The 16724-nt window shown below is 41.2% G+C and overlaps 1 protein-coding gene across 1 annotated transcript in view; it reads right to left on the bottom strand.

Moving 5' to 3' along the window:
- ankrd44 (ankyrin repeat domain 44) overlaps positions 1–15161 on the bottom strand; it is a 28413-nt gene extending 13252 nt beyond the window's left edge. The window contains exons 1-11 of the mRNA XM_063887163.1: positions 14698–15161; positions 8487–8570; positions 6963–7041; positions 5729–5799; positions 3972–4172; positions 2795–2882; positions 2380–2522; positions 1978–2190; positions 1238–1316; positions 1037–1151; positions 870–952 (exon numbers count right to left, since the gene is read on the bottom strand). Coding sequence (XP_063743233.1) covers positions 870–952; positions 1037–1151; positions 1238–1316; positions 1978–2190; positions 2380–2522; positions 2795–2882; positions 3972–4172; positions 5729–5799; positions 6963–7041; positions 8487–8570; positions 14698–14724 — 1183 coding nt within the window. The 5' untranslated portion in view covers positions 14725–15161. The remainder of the gene's footprint in view (positions 1–869; positions 953–1036; positions 1152–1237; positions 1317–1977; positions 2191–2379; positions 2523–2794; positions 2883–3971; positions 4173–5728; positions 5800–6962; positions 7042–8486; positions 8571–14697) is intronic.
- Between the last annotated feature and the right edge of the window lie 1563 nt (positions 15162–16724).

Genomic DNA, 16724 nt, shown 5'->3' with positions numbered 1-16724 from the left:
CCACCACTGTGCTGATCTTATTCCTCCTCTGTCAGAAAACAACAACAATACTGAGTAAACGTTTCAGATGCTGATCACAAATCTTCTGGCAGTGTGAACGCTTTAAGAGGAGGATCAGCAGAGAGGAGCCATCAGTGAGTCATTACTCTGGGAGGCAGAGAGAAGCCTCGTTGTGTTTCTGGAACATTGTGACTTGAATTTGGCCGAGGCTGAATATGTGTTTGTGCAGGAATTCACCACGGAGTTACAGACAGAAGAAAAGCAGCAGGCCCAAAGATAAAGTTAAGAGAAGGAGGCTCTGAATCTGAACATCACCAGGAGAACATTTCAGTAGATACTCACTAACTTCTACTGACACAGTACAGAGATACACCTGGGTGACAGTTTAACCTGGATGAAGGAGGATTGATTGCAGAACTCCCTCTCAGTTATCTTTTAGTAACGATGCAAATACAAAAGTTGCAGAACTCCTCCGTCTCACGTTCATTTCAGCCGCTGTCTGCACTGCTCTGTTCATGTTTGCATCTTAGCTGTGTTTAAGGTGTTTAACAACACCTAAAACATATAATTCCTGTTGTTTTCAAGTGTATTTTTCCACAGAATATGGATGAATGGAAAACACTTCTGCTGTATCGCACATTTAAAATGTACTTCATATTTTAAGATTTTGAACGTTTGACTTCTAAACCTTTATCGTTTAATCTATAATTCATATCATCTGACCTTTTATTTCGATTCTTACGGCATGTTTTCTCCTTTAATGCCGCTAATGTAGTGTCTGATCCTTATCTTAATCTGGAAAGAGTTTTAAAATCCAGACTCCAGTAAATGTGATCATGACACTGGCTCTTTGTTTCTGTTTGGTTCACCTGAGGAGAGCAGCTTCCTGCAGCAGTCAGAGTGAGCGTTCAGAGCCGCCAGGTGCAGAGGGAACATGTCGTGGACTCCTCGCCTTTAGAGAAGAGATGCAGAAAGTAAACAACAGTCTCTTTTCACTCATTGAATGCATTCAACAAACAACTCTGAGCAAACAAACCTGGTGCAGTCGGCCCCGCTGGTGATGAGCGTGTTGATGAGGAGTTCATGACCGTATCGAGCAGCGATGTGCAGAGGAGTGTTTCCATCTTTGTCCACGCAGTCGATCTCCCCACCTGACACAAATCGTAAATATATTTAAAGAGAGAATATGCAACAGGTTTAAGTTCAAGTCACAAAGACGATCATAAAGGGGTCTCACCATTCTGGATGAGAGTCTGTGAGCGAGTGAAGCGCCCGTGAACCGCCGTCATGTGAAGAGGACTCTTCCCGTCACGACTCTGGAGAAAGAGGAGAAAAAAACAACAGATTTATGGTTTAATTTGCCAAATAAATGTAGCTTTCAGAAACAGGAAGGTATGACGTACAGTGAGCTACTTAGAAAATAAATCAATAAATTGCCAAAAATAAATTACAATTAAAAGGATTTTATTAATTTATCTTTTTTTTACAATTATTTAATTGATTTACAATAATTCTATTTATTTTGTTGATATAGAAATAAAATGTAATATTAAATAATTTGACTGTTTTATCAATTATTAAATTGATTGATAATATTTGTATTTATTTGATTTTGTTCATTTAAAATAATGTAAGTGATATAAAAAATATTTAATTGATAAAGAATTATTTTATTTATTTAAAAATGTAATGCATTGATTTAAAATGATTTATTGAATAAAACACATATTTTTAATTTCAACTCAAACCCAGCAGACACAAAGCAACAGTAGCATTAATACTTTTGTCTCTTGCAAATGAAAATGCAAGATGAACTCTTATGTAAGCTCTGGTTTGGTCTTTACCAACTCCTTAATTGAGCATTTACAGAGAGAATATTGGACTTACTTTCAACAGGTCGACACAAACACACCTCAAAGTGAATAACAATGCTCCATAAATCCTGGATGACTTTATTATACGAGACATTCGGTGTACCTGTACGTTGACGTCCGCCCCGTTGTTGACCAGGAACTCCAGACACAGCGCTCCGTGTGTGGACGCAGCAGCGAAGTGCAGCGGGGTGAAGCCCTTGTTGTTGGCCTGACTGACGTTAGCGCCGTAATCGATCAGCTCGCTGACCACGGCGTCCTGACCGTTAAAACACGCCACGTGCAGCGGCGTGTTCCCAAACGCATTCGACTCATCGATCTGTTGTCACAGAGAACAAGACCAAGACGGAGGGTTGTAAAATGCACGTTTGTAATTTACTTTTTATTTCGAATATTGGCGTTCATGTAAAAGTCCTCACAAGTATAGAAGGACCAACTTGTGTGTGTGTGTGTGTGTGTGTGTGTGTGTGTGTGTGTGTGTGTGTGTGTGTGTGTGTGTGTGTCCTACCTCCACAGACAGGTTCAGCAGGTGTTTGACTACGGCGATCTGCCCGCTGGAGGCCGCTGTGTGGAGGGGGGTGTATCCCCGTTTGTCTTTACAGCTGATCTCTGCGCCCTGACTCACCAGCAGACACGCCACGTCCAGGTGGCCTGCAGGGGGCACCGCAGAGAAAAGGAGAAACGGTCATTGGTTAATAGCTTAAGGGGACATCTCCAGCTACAGTACACGTTTGTATACATCTAAAACGGATTTGTTGTTGTTGTGATAACTCAGTAAGGTGTTGTTTTACTCGTCTCCAGCTGTAATGAAAACCTCCTTTATTCATTGGGTGACTCAGAAAGAGGCGCTGACTCATTCCTGCTCTAATCTACTTCCAGGAAATGAAAGGCGTGATGCGTGCTCAACACACACTCCGTCTCACCCATGAACGCCGCCCAGTGCAGCGCCCGGCCGTCCTTCTTATCGAAGGCGTTGATGTTCGCTCCTTTAGCCAGGAGCAGGTTCACCATCTGAGAGATGGAGAGGAAATCAGACGGTAGAACAAGATGTGTGTGTGAGTGTGTGTGTGTGTGTGTGTGTGTGTGTGTGTGTGTGTGTGTGTGTGTGTGTGTGTGTGTGTGTGTGTGTGTGTGTGTGTGTGTGTGTGTGTGTGTGTGTGTGTGTGTGTGTGTGTGGGTGCTGGTCTTTATATAACACCACTGTAAATACATCGCTGGGCAGTGGTTGCATAAACACTGAGCAGAGACAGAAGGAGCCGTTCAGAAATCTGCCGCCTCTCCTCGCTTATTTTAGACTCAGCATATTTGTGAATGATTCCCTGCAACAAAAGGAGCGTTTCAAAGTGAACAGCCCACTTAATAACCTCACTGACACAGCTGCAGTCGCCCACCTGTTTCCTCTAACCAGAAGTAATCCAACCAGAATAGCACAAAGGCTGGTTACATCACCGCCTGCTTATTGGGGACTCTGCTGCAGCAGGAGAGTGGATTCTTGTGTTTTCTGTTAGTGTTTGAGTTTCATTTCATTGTAGCTGAGCCTTTTATCCACCGTGACTTCCAATAAGTGCAATAAACCATACAGATACAACTCAAATATAAAAATGCAGATATATCAGCTTCAAATCAGCAGAACCATTTCAACTGCTGGTCGTTAGATTTAAAAGTGCTAATCCAATTAAACATTTTGTGTGTGTGTGTGTGTGTGTGTGTGTGTGTGTGTGTGTGTCAGGTCTAATGGTTAAGGTACAAGAAAGACAGGTGGGTCAGTCTGCGATGGAACATGTAGGGAGGTGCGTCACATTTTAATTTCTCAGTGGAAACAATTCAATCATGCCTGGGGTTTTTCCTTCCCTGCAGTGTGTTATAGTATGGGTGTGTGTGCATGTAAATGGTCTGCAAAGTCTAAAATCTCTGGATACAGGACATCGCTGAGCAGTTGACCAATCACAACAGAGCTAATCAATCAGAGCAGACTGGGCTGTGGTTTCAGACAGAGGGTGAATAGAGGAGCTGCAGCACAGGCAGTATGAGAAACATAAAGAGCTTTCTGAACATTGAAGCATGGAGACATGTCCCAGGAGAGACACTGAATACCAGTACCTCTGTGTGGCCGTTGAGCGCAGCGTGATGCAGGGCGGTGCGTCCGCCGCGGTCCGACACGTTGACGCTGCTCAGCAGCGGGCTGATGACCTCGGCGCATCGCAGCGCGTTGTTGGCCGCAGCGACGTGCAGCGGCGTCTGCCAGTTCTTATCCCGAGCGTTCACGTCGGCCGAGTGACGGAGCAGAACCCTCACTGACTCCTGAGGAGGAACAGAGCGCTTAATAACTCACTCATCAGTTGCTTATCTATCAGGTATTTGCATAAACAGTATTAATGTCTATTTATGTTCACACCCGACCAGAGATAAATAATACTGAGGGTGTTTTTAAAGGTCATCTTCGGCTTCTGAAATGAAACGTACTTCACAGGGACACAGAGTGAGAATATGTGGGTGAGCATGAATTATAAGAGAGATTTAAATAGAAGAAATGGAAAAACTGACACATGAAACACTACCGGAGGAAATGTGTGAAATGAACCTGATGCTGCAAATAAATAACATGTAAAAAAGGTGAAATATTTTCCGAAACAGGTTTTGAACCGCAAATGATGTAGTCATTATTGGATGTAGCATGTATTTATTGTGGGAGAAAACATTACCACAAGGTCCATCTCCAAACAAACAAAGCATATTGACAACTGCTACATCAGCAGACTCAAGACACCGAATATTTAGCTATTTAATCATGTTTTATCTGAGGTATGTAGCAGACAGCTGTGAATCATTTAAAGCTACTCAAGACCTTGTAAATCTAACTGAGGATACTCAGAAAGCTGCAGGCCGTAAATGTCCTCCCTCTTTCTACCTTGAGGTCAGTGTAAAATATCCCACAATGGACGGGAAATTATTTTATCCAAAGCATGAATGACATATAGTTCTGTGAATGGGTGATTTCAGACACAGCTTTACAACCCTTCGATGTTTTCCTACGATGCACTTTAAACTTCTCTGGATCTAAATGAAAGAAGATGAAGAAGATTCAACTTTATTGTCATTGCACAGAGTACAAGTACTAGGACAACGAAATGCAGTCTCTGCATTTGACCCATCCTAGTGTTAGGAGCAGTGGGCTGCCATTATGTACGGCGCCCGGGGAGCAGTGTAGGTAACCAGTGTCTTGCTCAGGGACACCACGGTGGCACTTGGTCTTTCGGGGACTTGAACTGGTGACCTTCCAGTTCCCAGGCCAACCCCCTATGGACTTCGCCGCCACCACCGCCCTAAAGGGCAGAGCACTGAGGTTCCTCCTGCAGTTATTCCAGCCATGCTGATTTTCCAGTCTGTGCACTGGGAGAGATGGCGACAGACTAACTGGTCCAACCCACATTCCCTACGCTATTGTAAAGACCAAAGTAAAAGATGCTGAGTGAGCATGCCGGCATGTTTTCAGGTAAATATCACAGCTGCACCTTTACACCTGAGACACAGTGGAAAGGAGAGGGTGTGTTAAAAAAAAAGCTATTTATTCAAAAGTATTTCACCTGCTTTTTTGACATTAATAATCATTTCCACGTCACTTCTAAGATTACTTATCTTTTTGTGAAGATTTATTGCCACTGGTTCAGATTATTATTATTAAGATTTGGTCATCACATAAATCCTAAAAAGAATGAGCATATTTCCTAAAATGTTGAACCACATAAAAAAAAATAGAAATTAAGTGTGTGTGTGTGTGTGTGTGTGTGTGTGTGTGTGTGTGTGTGTGTGTGTGTGTGTGTGTGTGTGTGTGTGTGTGTGTGTGTGTGTGTGTGTACCTCGCTCCGGGATGCCACCGCCCGATGGAGGGGGGTGAGCCACATGTTGTCTTTGGCATTGACCCGAGCCCCTGCAGAACGAAGAAGAAGGGAGCAGAGAAAGTCAGGCTTTCAAACCGAACACTCTTCTATGGGTTTCAAAATAAAAGCTGCGATACACAGGACTGCAATCATCTAGTAAGATTTAAGACTCAGATATATATATTAAATGCCAAAAACAGAGACCAATACATGTGTGAATAATTACCTGCTAACGTATTAGAACGCCTGTATGAGTATTGTACATTCTTCAAATCAAAAACAGAACAAGGCTTTAAAATGCTGGCCTTTGTAAGAATTAGGACGGTAATTTAAGACGTAAATCCTATATTTAAAGGACCTTTTTTCATTGTCAATTAACCCCATAAAGAGACCAGAAATGCTGTCTGTTAAGGACAGGGTTAAGGGTCTATGGTTATTGCAATAAACACATTGCAAAAGACTGCCATTTGAACTCTGGGGTTTTTATTTAGAGTTTGATTTATTTGAGTTATTATTTATTTATCTTGTTTTTTTTGTATCATTATTTTTATTTTACATTTTTGAATCTTTGCCTTTTGTTTTCATTTCAAATGTTGAATTTGTTCTATATTTTTTTTATAATTAAACAGGTCATTTAGTTTTCAGAAAGGCAGACACGTTCTGTCTCATTATGTCAATATGTTTCCCATAATTTCCTGATATCACGCCGCACTAATCCTAACGCAAACCTGAATGAGGCGTGCTCCTCTGAGCCTCAGCGCTCCGTTGTTGTGCACAAAACAAATGTTAATAAATGTAATATATTAACACATCAATGACACACAGGTGCTCTCTACACACTGCAGTTTATTTTGAGTCAATCCCACACACACCGACCTGCTGGCACAACTACTCACTGCTACACCTAATGTGTATTCATCCGCTGCTGAAAATAGTCCTAAACATATGCACCATTTATTCCTGTTTGGATAATATCTGGTGGGAACTACAGAGCCCTTCCTCTGTAGGAACCAGTCGCCTTGAGGTGTAATAGGAAAGGAGAAGACTAAAGCTAAAGCTTTCTTTATGATCTGGCATTTAAAGGACAGATGTGATATGCAGAAACACTGACTTGTATAGAAGAGGTTGCATACATCGGGAAAGTAGCAGGCATTTTTGGAGCATTTTTAAAAGAAACATGGAAGATGAAATTCAGAGACGGTCGATTATTTACCAGAGAGGATGAGGAGCTCGGTGATCTCTGCATCTCCCAGGAAGGCGGCAGCGTGCAGCGGGGTCCGCTTCTCTGCATCCTGCAGGAGGAGGACGGTGATAAAATTGTCATATTGTAAAAGTTAAATATGGTTTCAACCTTAAGCAAGAGCCTCACTTATTCTAAAGGGCTGTGGTTTAAGAGAGTGGAGGTGAATTGAAGGAGCTTTTTTATACAAACACAGATATAAAACCCCACCAAAGCAACAGTTTAGATATCTTAACGCTCCAAAGAGCTGGAGTAACACCGGATTTAGGTCGTAGGAGCAGAGGGTAAAAATAAAAAGGGCACTCAAAGATTCCTACAGAGCATTTAAAATGTAATTTCACAGTTTTCTAAATCATTCATCCCTGATACACAGCACCAATAAGACTTGACCTCTCTCACACTCACACACACACACACACACACACACACACACACACACACACACACACACACTGTAATGTCCCTTATCATAATCTGTGACTCCTCCATAACCGTGCACAGAGGAGGAGTGATATCAGAGCTGAGAGCTTCAACGCATCCATTGTTCCTGCTCCACCACATGTGCCAGAAAGACAGTCCTGCATCACCCTCTCCAGACTCCGGGGAGAGGGTTGCACTCTGAACTCTGACCTCCTCCCCTCGTAGCTGAGAGCAACAGGAAGTGAGGTCTGACGACAACTGAGCCACGTTTTTATTTCCCTAAGAGCTGATTTGAAGCAGAGATGCATAAAGGAAAGGGATATTTAATCTTAATGTAGATCTACATTTGACTCAAAGTACATATTGAGACAGACTTTCAACTTTTAGATCATGTGTATAAGTATTAGGGTGTAGTACAAGAAAAACTAAGCTATTCATCTTAAGTTATAGCCATACAATGGAGATGAATACATGCAGCTATCAGTAAAATCCTGCACAAATGAATGCAGGATCTCTCAGTGTTCATATGCACGTGTTGCACAATGCATTGCTGGGTTATTGTACACACACTTTCTCACAAGTATGACTTAAATGTCTTGTAATTTTGATTTTGCATGCCATAATTATGACGTAACAGACCCAGTTACAAAATATGCATTTGGCATTTGATAGAGATATGTTCTCTCGTAGGTTTAAGTCATACATTTAGAAATTGTGAGGAGGTAAATTATGAGGCACAGATGCTACCTTTGTATCTCTAGTGTTGCTTTGAATCAATGCATGATGATTGGTTCCCTTTTTCTTTGTATTTTTTCAACTGCAAGAGGATGCAAACGTAGCAAAGTGAGGAAGAAGAGCGAGTGAACATTCATGTGAACAATACAGGATTTTAAATATGTTAACTTTGCAGATGTTCAATAAGAAAGGAAGTGCACTCACTGAATGTTCCTTAAATGGCCCCCTAATATGAAAATATATATATTCCAAAAAGGTTTTACAAATAAAGGACTGGGAGAATGATTAGTGAGGGACCCCACTGTGTTGTTGTTTACACTTTGTTTGTTTGTGTTTCCTCACCAGAGCATTGATGTCTTCAGATTTATAGATGAGCATCCGGATCTCCTCAGGGTCTCCGCTGAAGATCGCCTGGATGAGAGGAGGCTGGGGGTGAGGAGGGAAGGGGAGGGGGGGGAGAAAGAAGACATTAATCACATGACCATGGCCAGAGGCAACATGGCCGACATGCAGAAACACACAGAGCTTTTACAGTGAAGGAATTCATCAGAGAGGAGACGTGACCAAATGGAGTGTTAGGGGGACGATTTACCGCATGTTGCACAAGAGGGGGGGAGCATGATGTGTGTGTGTGTGTGTGTGTGTGTGTGTGTGTGTGTGTGTGTGTGTGTGTGTGTGTGTGTGTGTGTGTGTGTGTGTGTGTGTGTGCGTGTGTGTGTGTGTGTGTAGGAGCAGCTGAGCTTAACTTAAAGCGGTTTACAGAAGCTTCTACTGTATACAAAATGCATCTTAATACCGCGAGGATTTTCTTTTCTTTTAAGGTGAAACTCACTTCCTTCATGAAGACGGGAGTAAAATATTTTCCCCGAACAAAGGAAATGTTGTTGGAGAAGAGTTCTTTGTAGATAAAAATCGCAACAATAAAACGTCTGTGCGGAGAAAGGGCTTTAATGAAGGGCACCGCGCGGAGGTCATGTCTCTGAGGCCCGTATTTTCTTTACCAGATCCCAGATAGCAGGTAAATAGAGGACACACACACACACACACACACACACACTCTCCCTAACCCTCTCTCTCTTCTCTTTCTCCTTTATTTCTCTCCTACCGACTTATCTACCTAATTTCCTTATTTGCTTTCTTCTGACAACGAACTTAGTTACTTATTTACCAACTCGCTCAAGTCCTGACTTACTAAAGGACTCTCTTCCTTACTCTTTTGTACTTCTTCTCCACCACATTTCAGACGTAAACAGTGCTTTTTGTACTCCATTATATTGCTCTTAACTATGGCAGAAATATAAGCAGCACCAACTATAATGAGAATGATGCAGGAAAAAGGATCAAATGCAGTTCCAGCCTCTAAAATATGAAGATAATTCAGATTAAAAGATCATGTATTTGGGTTTGGACTGACAAAACAAGACTTATAAATGAATCACATACTCATTTAAGGGATCATTTTCACTATTTTCTGGCTATTATCTTCAGTTGCAGACTAGAATGCAGGACATTTTACTTGTAGTGGAGTTCACAGTGCAAATGGGATGGATTTTACACGATTCAAATCCCTGGTTTGATCCTTTAACACCGGCTGACAGAGTCTAAGAGCTACATTGATTATTTAAGAGAGTAAAAGTCGATGTCAGAGCTCTGCAGAAATGTAGGCTGCAGGTTCGATGTGTTCCTGATGATGACTCAGATCTAACAGAGAGAGGCCTCACTTCACTTCCTGTGTGCCGCCTGCCTCACTTCCTGTTGCACAGTCCGTCCTTCTCAGAAACAAGAGAGGAACTACAGAGTCGTGTTTCACTTCTGCTTTGAGGAACACGGCACACACTTCCTCTGCGCTGCTTTCTGCTTCTCATTTTTATTTTATCTGGCTGCTTTAATGTCACAACTAGGGCAGGTTGGAAAAAATAACCAATTGTGATTATTACGACAGAAAATGCTATTTAGATATGATACAGGATATTACAGCTAGCCAGTAGAAGCACACGTGTTACATAGTGATGTCACTATGTCCCGGAACTTTGGGATTTTAACCTTTGCAGACCATTCACATGCACTAAAAACCCATATAAAACACTACAGGAAAGGGAAAACCCCCAAAAGCATACTAGGGATGGAAGGAGAGCAGATTTAGAGTAGGGAGAGGAGGAAAAGTGGGGGTCTGTGCCTTTAAAGAAGCAGCCGATGCTTGGCAGCATATGGCCTCTTTAGCTATGCTTTTCTCTCTCTAAGTGCTGCACACACACACACACACACACATTAACACTCAGCTGGCAGCAGAGTGTGTTTGAGAGCTGGGGTGGGGGGGGGACTGGTGCTGGCTCGAGAAAAGGAAAAGAGATTTAGGGAGCATCCGCGAGAACATTTCCTCGAACGCATTCCAGCACACCGAACAAGGCTGATAAATATTTAAGATGACTGAAATATCAGACAGTATTTGTTTATAATCTATCAAAGATGGTTTTAAATATAACACAAATTCCCTCGAGGGTGGGATGTCTTGCATTTGAGAGATCAACGTTTCAATGTGAGAGATGAAAATAAACAGGAATTATCGAGCACTAAAAGAAAACCCACTACAAAACCAAATGTATTGTCCAATCCGAATCCAAATGATGGCCAAATATACATTGAGATTCAGCCTGTATTTCTGAAACTCAATAGACTACCATCTCTTTTTGCATATCTGCTAATATTAGCTAGCTAAATTGTCTGAAAATCAAAGTTTAATATGTTTCTATGGATTTGGAGCTGTAATACTTTTCTGATGCAAACTTCCTACTCAACAGTGTGTGGCTTTCTTTATATCCACAACAAGCACTATACAATATCCACTGTATGTTTCATTATATTTATTAAAAAACACAATTTCCCATGAGTCTAAGAAGTTCTCAAGCCATAAATTAGAAGCACGGTGGAGAGATTTAAGGATAAGGAGGAATCCAAGTCACGATCCTTCATCTAACTTCATTTTGAAACAAGAAGATTGAAATTCCTAGTGAAGCAGAAGCTGCAGAGAACTGGCTTCACTTTCACAGAAAAGACAGATAAGTGAAATGCTGACGGAGAGCATTGAGTCACAGCAGCTAGCGGCAAACAGGAAGTGACATCATGACCTCAGCTCTGATCTAATATTAACCGAACACAAGTGTGACTGAAACATTACAGATCTCACATGCATATTTCCTCATCAAAACTATGATGAATGTGTATCCTTAACACAACCAGTGTCTCCCAAACCTCATAAGAAACAATTACAGTGAGAAGGAGTTCCTGGAAAAGACATAATTGTATTAAAAGTCCATGAAAATAGCAAGAACATCTCCTAAATGCAATATTCACGGGGTATAGTCTGCTCATAAATCATCCAAATTGCATGTTTTACACACTTCCTGCAGGTATTGCATTCACTATTTGGGTTAGCTTATCATTTATTCTGCACTGTTATTGTTATGCATCGACTATAACATGAAATATCAGTCAGATGTGTCACTTAACGTCAGACAGGGTGCGTTTGTTTGTACAGTTTTCAGGAAAAGGGACTGAAAATACCTCATTTTCACTCTATTCCTCTTTTTCTTAGCCTACACAAACTTCCTCCATCAGATAACCTTTGTTTTCAATACAAACACACACACACACACACACACACACACACACACACACACACACACACAACCACAAGCTAACCTGCAACACCTTAATGTCTCTCACACACACACACACACACACAGAGGCCTAACGCTAACCGGCTCATCTCCTTCCTCTCGGGGTCAGCGACACACTTCCTAACTGTGCAGTGCTTCATAGAATAAAATCAGTATTCCTGCATGGTATTAGTCTTTCCCTCGGTTTCCCGCTCACACTGAATGTTTAACCCGTGTTTAACAGACAGGAGACAATAGAGGAAACCATTGGAACAACAGGAGACAAGAGAAAAAAACGCAGGAAATCTGACAAGCGTCTGAGGGCACTTCCACTGCAGAGACACACTTGCGTCCGGAAAGTCAAAAGTCAACAACTTCCTGAGCTTCCTCTGGATCTGTTTAGCGGAAAATATGAGCTTATTGCCCAGAAAAACGTCAGTATGGTGCATGTAAACATCAGGAATCAGGAAGTGGTCTGTCCTGAAAAGTACAAAGGTGTCAAACTTGACTTAAACCGGACTTAACTCAATATCAAACTGCATTCAAACTTTGCTGTCAAACCCCTGCAGTGTAGAGAAGGACAACATTTTCCACTGAAATTACTCTCTGAAAAAATGCTGCAAATCTCTATTGGGAGTGACTATAAAAAGTGTATAAAATGCATAAAAATATATTAAAAATGTCTTCAATAAGGATTAGGATGTTTGTAATTAAAATAAACACAAAACCTTCTGATTTTTGCCCTTTTATGAACGTTTTTAGATCCATCTTGTTAATATTTGGGCCATTTTTGCCCTTTGCTCTCCTTAATTTCAGGCAATACTGTGGCTAAAAATCATGAAGTACCAAAATAAGGAAAATACTAATACTAAGTGAAGTATAAATACCATGAAGTTGTACAAAAGTGCAGTACTTGAGTGAATGCAGGTAAACAAAAGCACTGTTTGCTTTTATTTGCAGCAAACCCGACATGTAACGGGACAAACCCTCTGAGCATAATTGAATATCAAAGGTTATCACATAGCATGATAGCAGATTTTCATGTGACCCCCCCCCGCCCCACTGTTGAGCACATGATGAAACAGTGAGCTGGGGCCTCCACTTATCATCCTCATCAGCACGTTGTCTGAAAATAACAGGAAGTCTCAGTTTCATAAAACAACTTCTTCCCTTCCTTGAAGTTAACGGCACATCTGATACGCACTGAAAGAGCTGCGTTGCAGGGCTAACTCTTACTGTACTTTGTGCAACGTTATACTTCTACTCCACTCCATCTCAGTACTGCAGTTTGTGAAGCTTTGTGAATGTCTGAAGTGTTCCTTTATACGTTAAGCAAATGATCCCCCTTCACAAGTTAAATAAAGTCTCTAAACGCCTCTTGGATCAGCTGGAAATGCATCGTCACATGGCTGAAAACAGGCTGTTATTCTGAGGAAGTTACATGGGTAAAGCTAAGGACATGCAGTGCACTGATCTTATAGATGGGGTGGCATTGCTGCAGATTAACTACCCAACAGGTAGCAGTGATGTGATCCTAATAACAGCATATTAAGTAGAAAGTAAAACACTGAATACAAGCACTTTTACTTATCTTAAAGTGAAATCTAAATACAGTGTAGCTGCAATGATACGTGGACTACTCTAGAAGTTGATCGACAGAAAGTTTTTACAAATATAACAATTATTCTGATAATCGATAAATCCTAAAAGCAAAATATGCAGTTTCTTTATCCTCTTAAATACAGAGATGTCCTGCTTTTCTCTGTGTAAGATAATATTAAAGTAATACCTCTGGGTTTTGAAATACAGTAATTGACAATGGACAATTTTTTAGGTGCAGACCTGAAATACAAGACTTTGAGTAAAAATGTAGTATTTTATTAGTTATAATTAAACTATTCCTTGATTTTTACACTACTGTTCGTATTTTATAGACTCACCAGGTCAGTTATTAATAGAAATAAAGAATAAACTAATTCATCTCGATCTGCTAGACCTTATCCCTCTCTGATACGCAGTTTTACAGTCCACTTCTGATGTTGATTGAACAATATTTGCAATAGTATTCCTTAAGTAGCTGCTTTGGAGCTTTACACTGTCACGCCATCTTATTCAGCAGATTTAGATGTTTAAATCTCTACTTTTCTGAACACTTTAAGGTCTTTTCAGAGCAAAAGGGAGATCGAAACTCTGCTGAGGAGCGTCTTGTGACAAAAGCAAAAGCAGATCAGCTAAACAGACCTTGAGGTTCTCAAAATGTCTCCTTGGCATGACATCTGATCAGAAATGCATGCATTTGGAGGTCTGCTGCATGAATGTGTGCTCTTTGAAATATAAATCTGCATCTTCTTAACTGAGGATATTTGTGGTGTGCAGCTGTGATGCTTTGCGGAAGCACACAGAGCAGGAAGTGAAGTGGGCTGTCCTAAATTTAAGCGAAAATATTACCGACAAATGCAGCATAAATCACATTATTAAGGTGCAGTTTGAGCAGCTTTATCACTGCATCCCATATCAGTCTGCAGTGGATACATATGGGTATTTTTCTCAGCTGTTCCCAGAGTATCCACACACAAGGACTTCATAAATACATTCATATCAAGTGTGATGATGAAGCGTTAAATGCATGTTATAAACCACACTTCACTCTTCAGAGCTAGGCTCGTTTTATTTTAGAAACACTGCTGCTACTCACTATCGACTTGAATGTGTACTTCTGTAAATTGTAATAATTGATAATACTATATGCAGGTCTTTTTATATAATAGTGCTATATTGTCTTCGCCTGCTGTATCTCTACCTTTCTGTAACAACCTGAATGTTTCCTTCGTGGGAAGAATAAAGGAATTCTGATTGAGATTCTGATGCCTGTTTTGATGCTAAGCTAACAGCTCTACCTGTTCGGCCAGTTTGAGGACAGCCATCTCTGGGTCCTCCTCTCCCCGGTGCTCGGAGCACCATGCACGGCTCCTCTCCTCTCCTTTCCCCGGTGCTCCTCTCCTCGCCCCGGTTCTCCTGCAGCGGGGGTCGGTGCGGCAGACTGCCGGTGCAGCAGCAGTTTTGTAGCGGCTTGTCTACCACACACACAGACGGTGGTTGATGGTGCTGAAGGCCGGGGCCGAGAGAACCAGGGCCAGCAGCCCGGCTTCTCTCACACTATCCGCGGGTACGCCGCTGCGCCGAGGCGGGGGAAGCAGGAACAATTTGACCCCAAAATAATCCACATTTACGCACTGGTGGTGCACGGAGCTCCCCCTACATACACCCCCCACAGAAGCCTCCTCCTCCCCGGTCTGCAGAGCCACAAGCCTCCCGGAGAGAGGCTGAACTCAGCTGAGACACACAGGAAGTTGGAGCCTCTTCCTCCTCCTCCTCCTCCTCCTCTCAGATGCAGAAGTGAGGAGCAGCTTCCTCAGCATCAACAAGCAGCACCTCCTCCTGCTGCCCTCCTCTGGACACACTGGGAGGAAATATACCATATAAAAACAGCTGAGGCCCACAGAAGGAATAAAAGAATGCAGTAGAATCTATTTTCAGCTAAAGATTATGATATAAAAAGAAAAATGGGAAATTGTGTTTTCGTGTATCATTAAAAACCCTCAATCTTTTCAAACTCATTATTTGTGGAAATGGTTCAATTTTATACAGATATTAATTGAAGCTAAAACACTCTAATAATATTTAAAATAATAATACAATTTAAAAAGTTAAAATGAGGACAATGATTATAATAATACAAATATAATATATTGTGTTAAATGATATGAAAAATAGAACTATATCATTGTTTTGAGACATGAAAAGAACAAAAATAATCAGGTTTATTAGATACTTTGAGTCAAAGTCGATTTTATGTGAATTAGAGGAGAGAGAAAGGCAACTTGTAATAAAAACGGTACCAGGTAATGCTCTGTTGGTTGGTTCCTTTCACCAAATGGAAATTATAGTCCACAATCTCAAACTGTCACTTCATGTAACCTCCATAATGATTCACTGTGGAAACATGTCTTATCACAGTCATCTCTCTCTCACACACACACACACTCTCTCACACACACACACTCTCACACACACACACACACTCTCTCTCACACACACACACACACACACACACACACACACACACGCACACACACACACACACACACACACACACACACACACACACACACACACACACACACACACACACACACACACACACACACACACCATGTATTTTTCATGGAGCCGCATTCCAAAGATTCTAAGGGAAGGAAACAGGATTGTGTCTGGGAGATGAAAACAGAACTTCAAGATGCTTTTTATCCACAGGTTCACCACTTTAGGTCAGACTGAAATATCGTAACAACTACTGGTATAAAATGTAATCCAGATATTAAAGATAGGGTGATTTCTGCTGACTTTCAGGAAGATTTTATATCATGTTATTCTATCAATAGCTCTACCAGCTAATGTTCAAATGTAATGCATGAAATCAACTTTTCAAAGTGTGAATTTCACAGAAAGGTATGTGTCACAAAAAATACTTTCCCCCAGGATAAATATGAGAAAGTGTTTGTCCTGATTTACAGATATTAAACTGAGTTGTTGTATAAACATTATACCTGCTTAGCATGTGTTAGCATTAGCTTATAGCATGTTAGCTTGTTAGCCTCAAAGATCATCACATGATAAATGCATGTATTCAACCAATTAGCCTCACAGCAGCAGGTGACCCGGGTCAGACATGCAGCTCAACCAAGTGTGAATAATGCCGAGCAATAAAACACACACACACACACACACACACACACACACACACACACACACACACACACACACACACACACACACACACACACACACAGTAAATGTTCGCATAAGCTTCTGGTTTTAAGGCATAACAAGTTTATTTAATTGGCCAATTTCAACAACAAGGCAA

Source organism: Eleginops maclovinus, chromosome 7 (genome assembly GCF_036324505.1).
Source record: "Eleginops maclovinus isolate JMC-PN-2008 ecotype Puerto Natales chromosome 7, JC_Emac_rtc_rv5, whole genome shotgun sequence".
Classification (NCBI taxonomy): domain Eukaryota; kingdom Metazoa; phylum Chordata; class Actinopteri; order Perciformes; family Eleginopidae; genus Eleginops; species Eleginops maclovinus.
The sequence above is the reverse complement of the archived record's forward strand: the minus strand, read 5'-3'. Positions and strand labels throughout refer to the sequence as shown.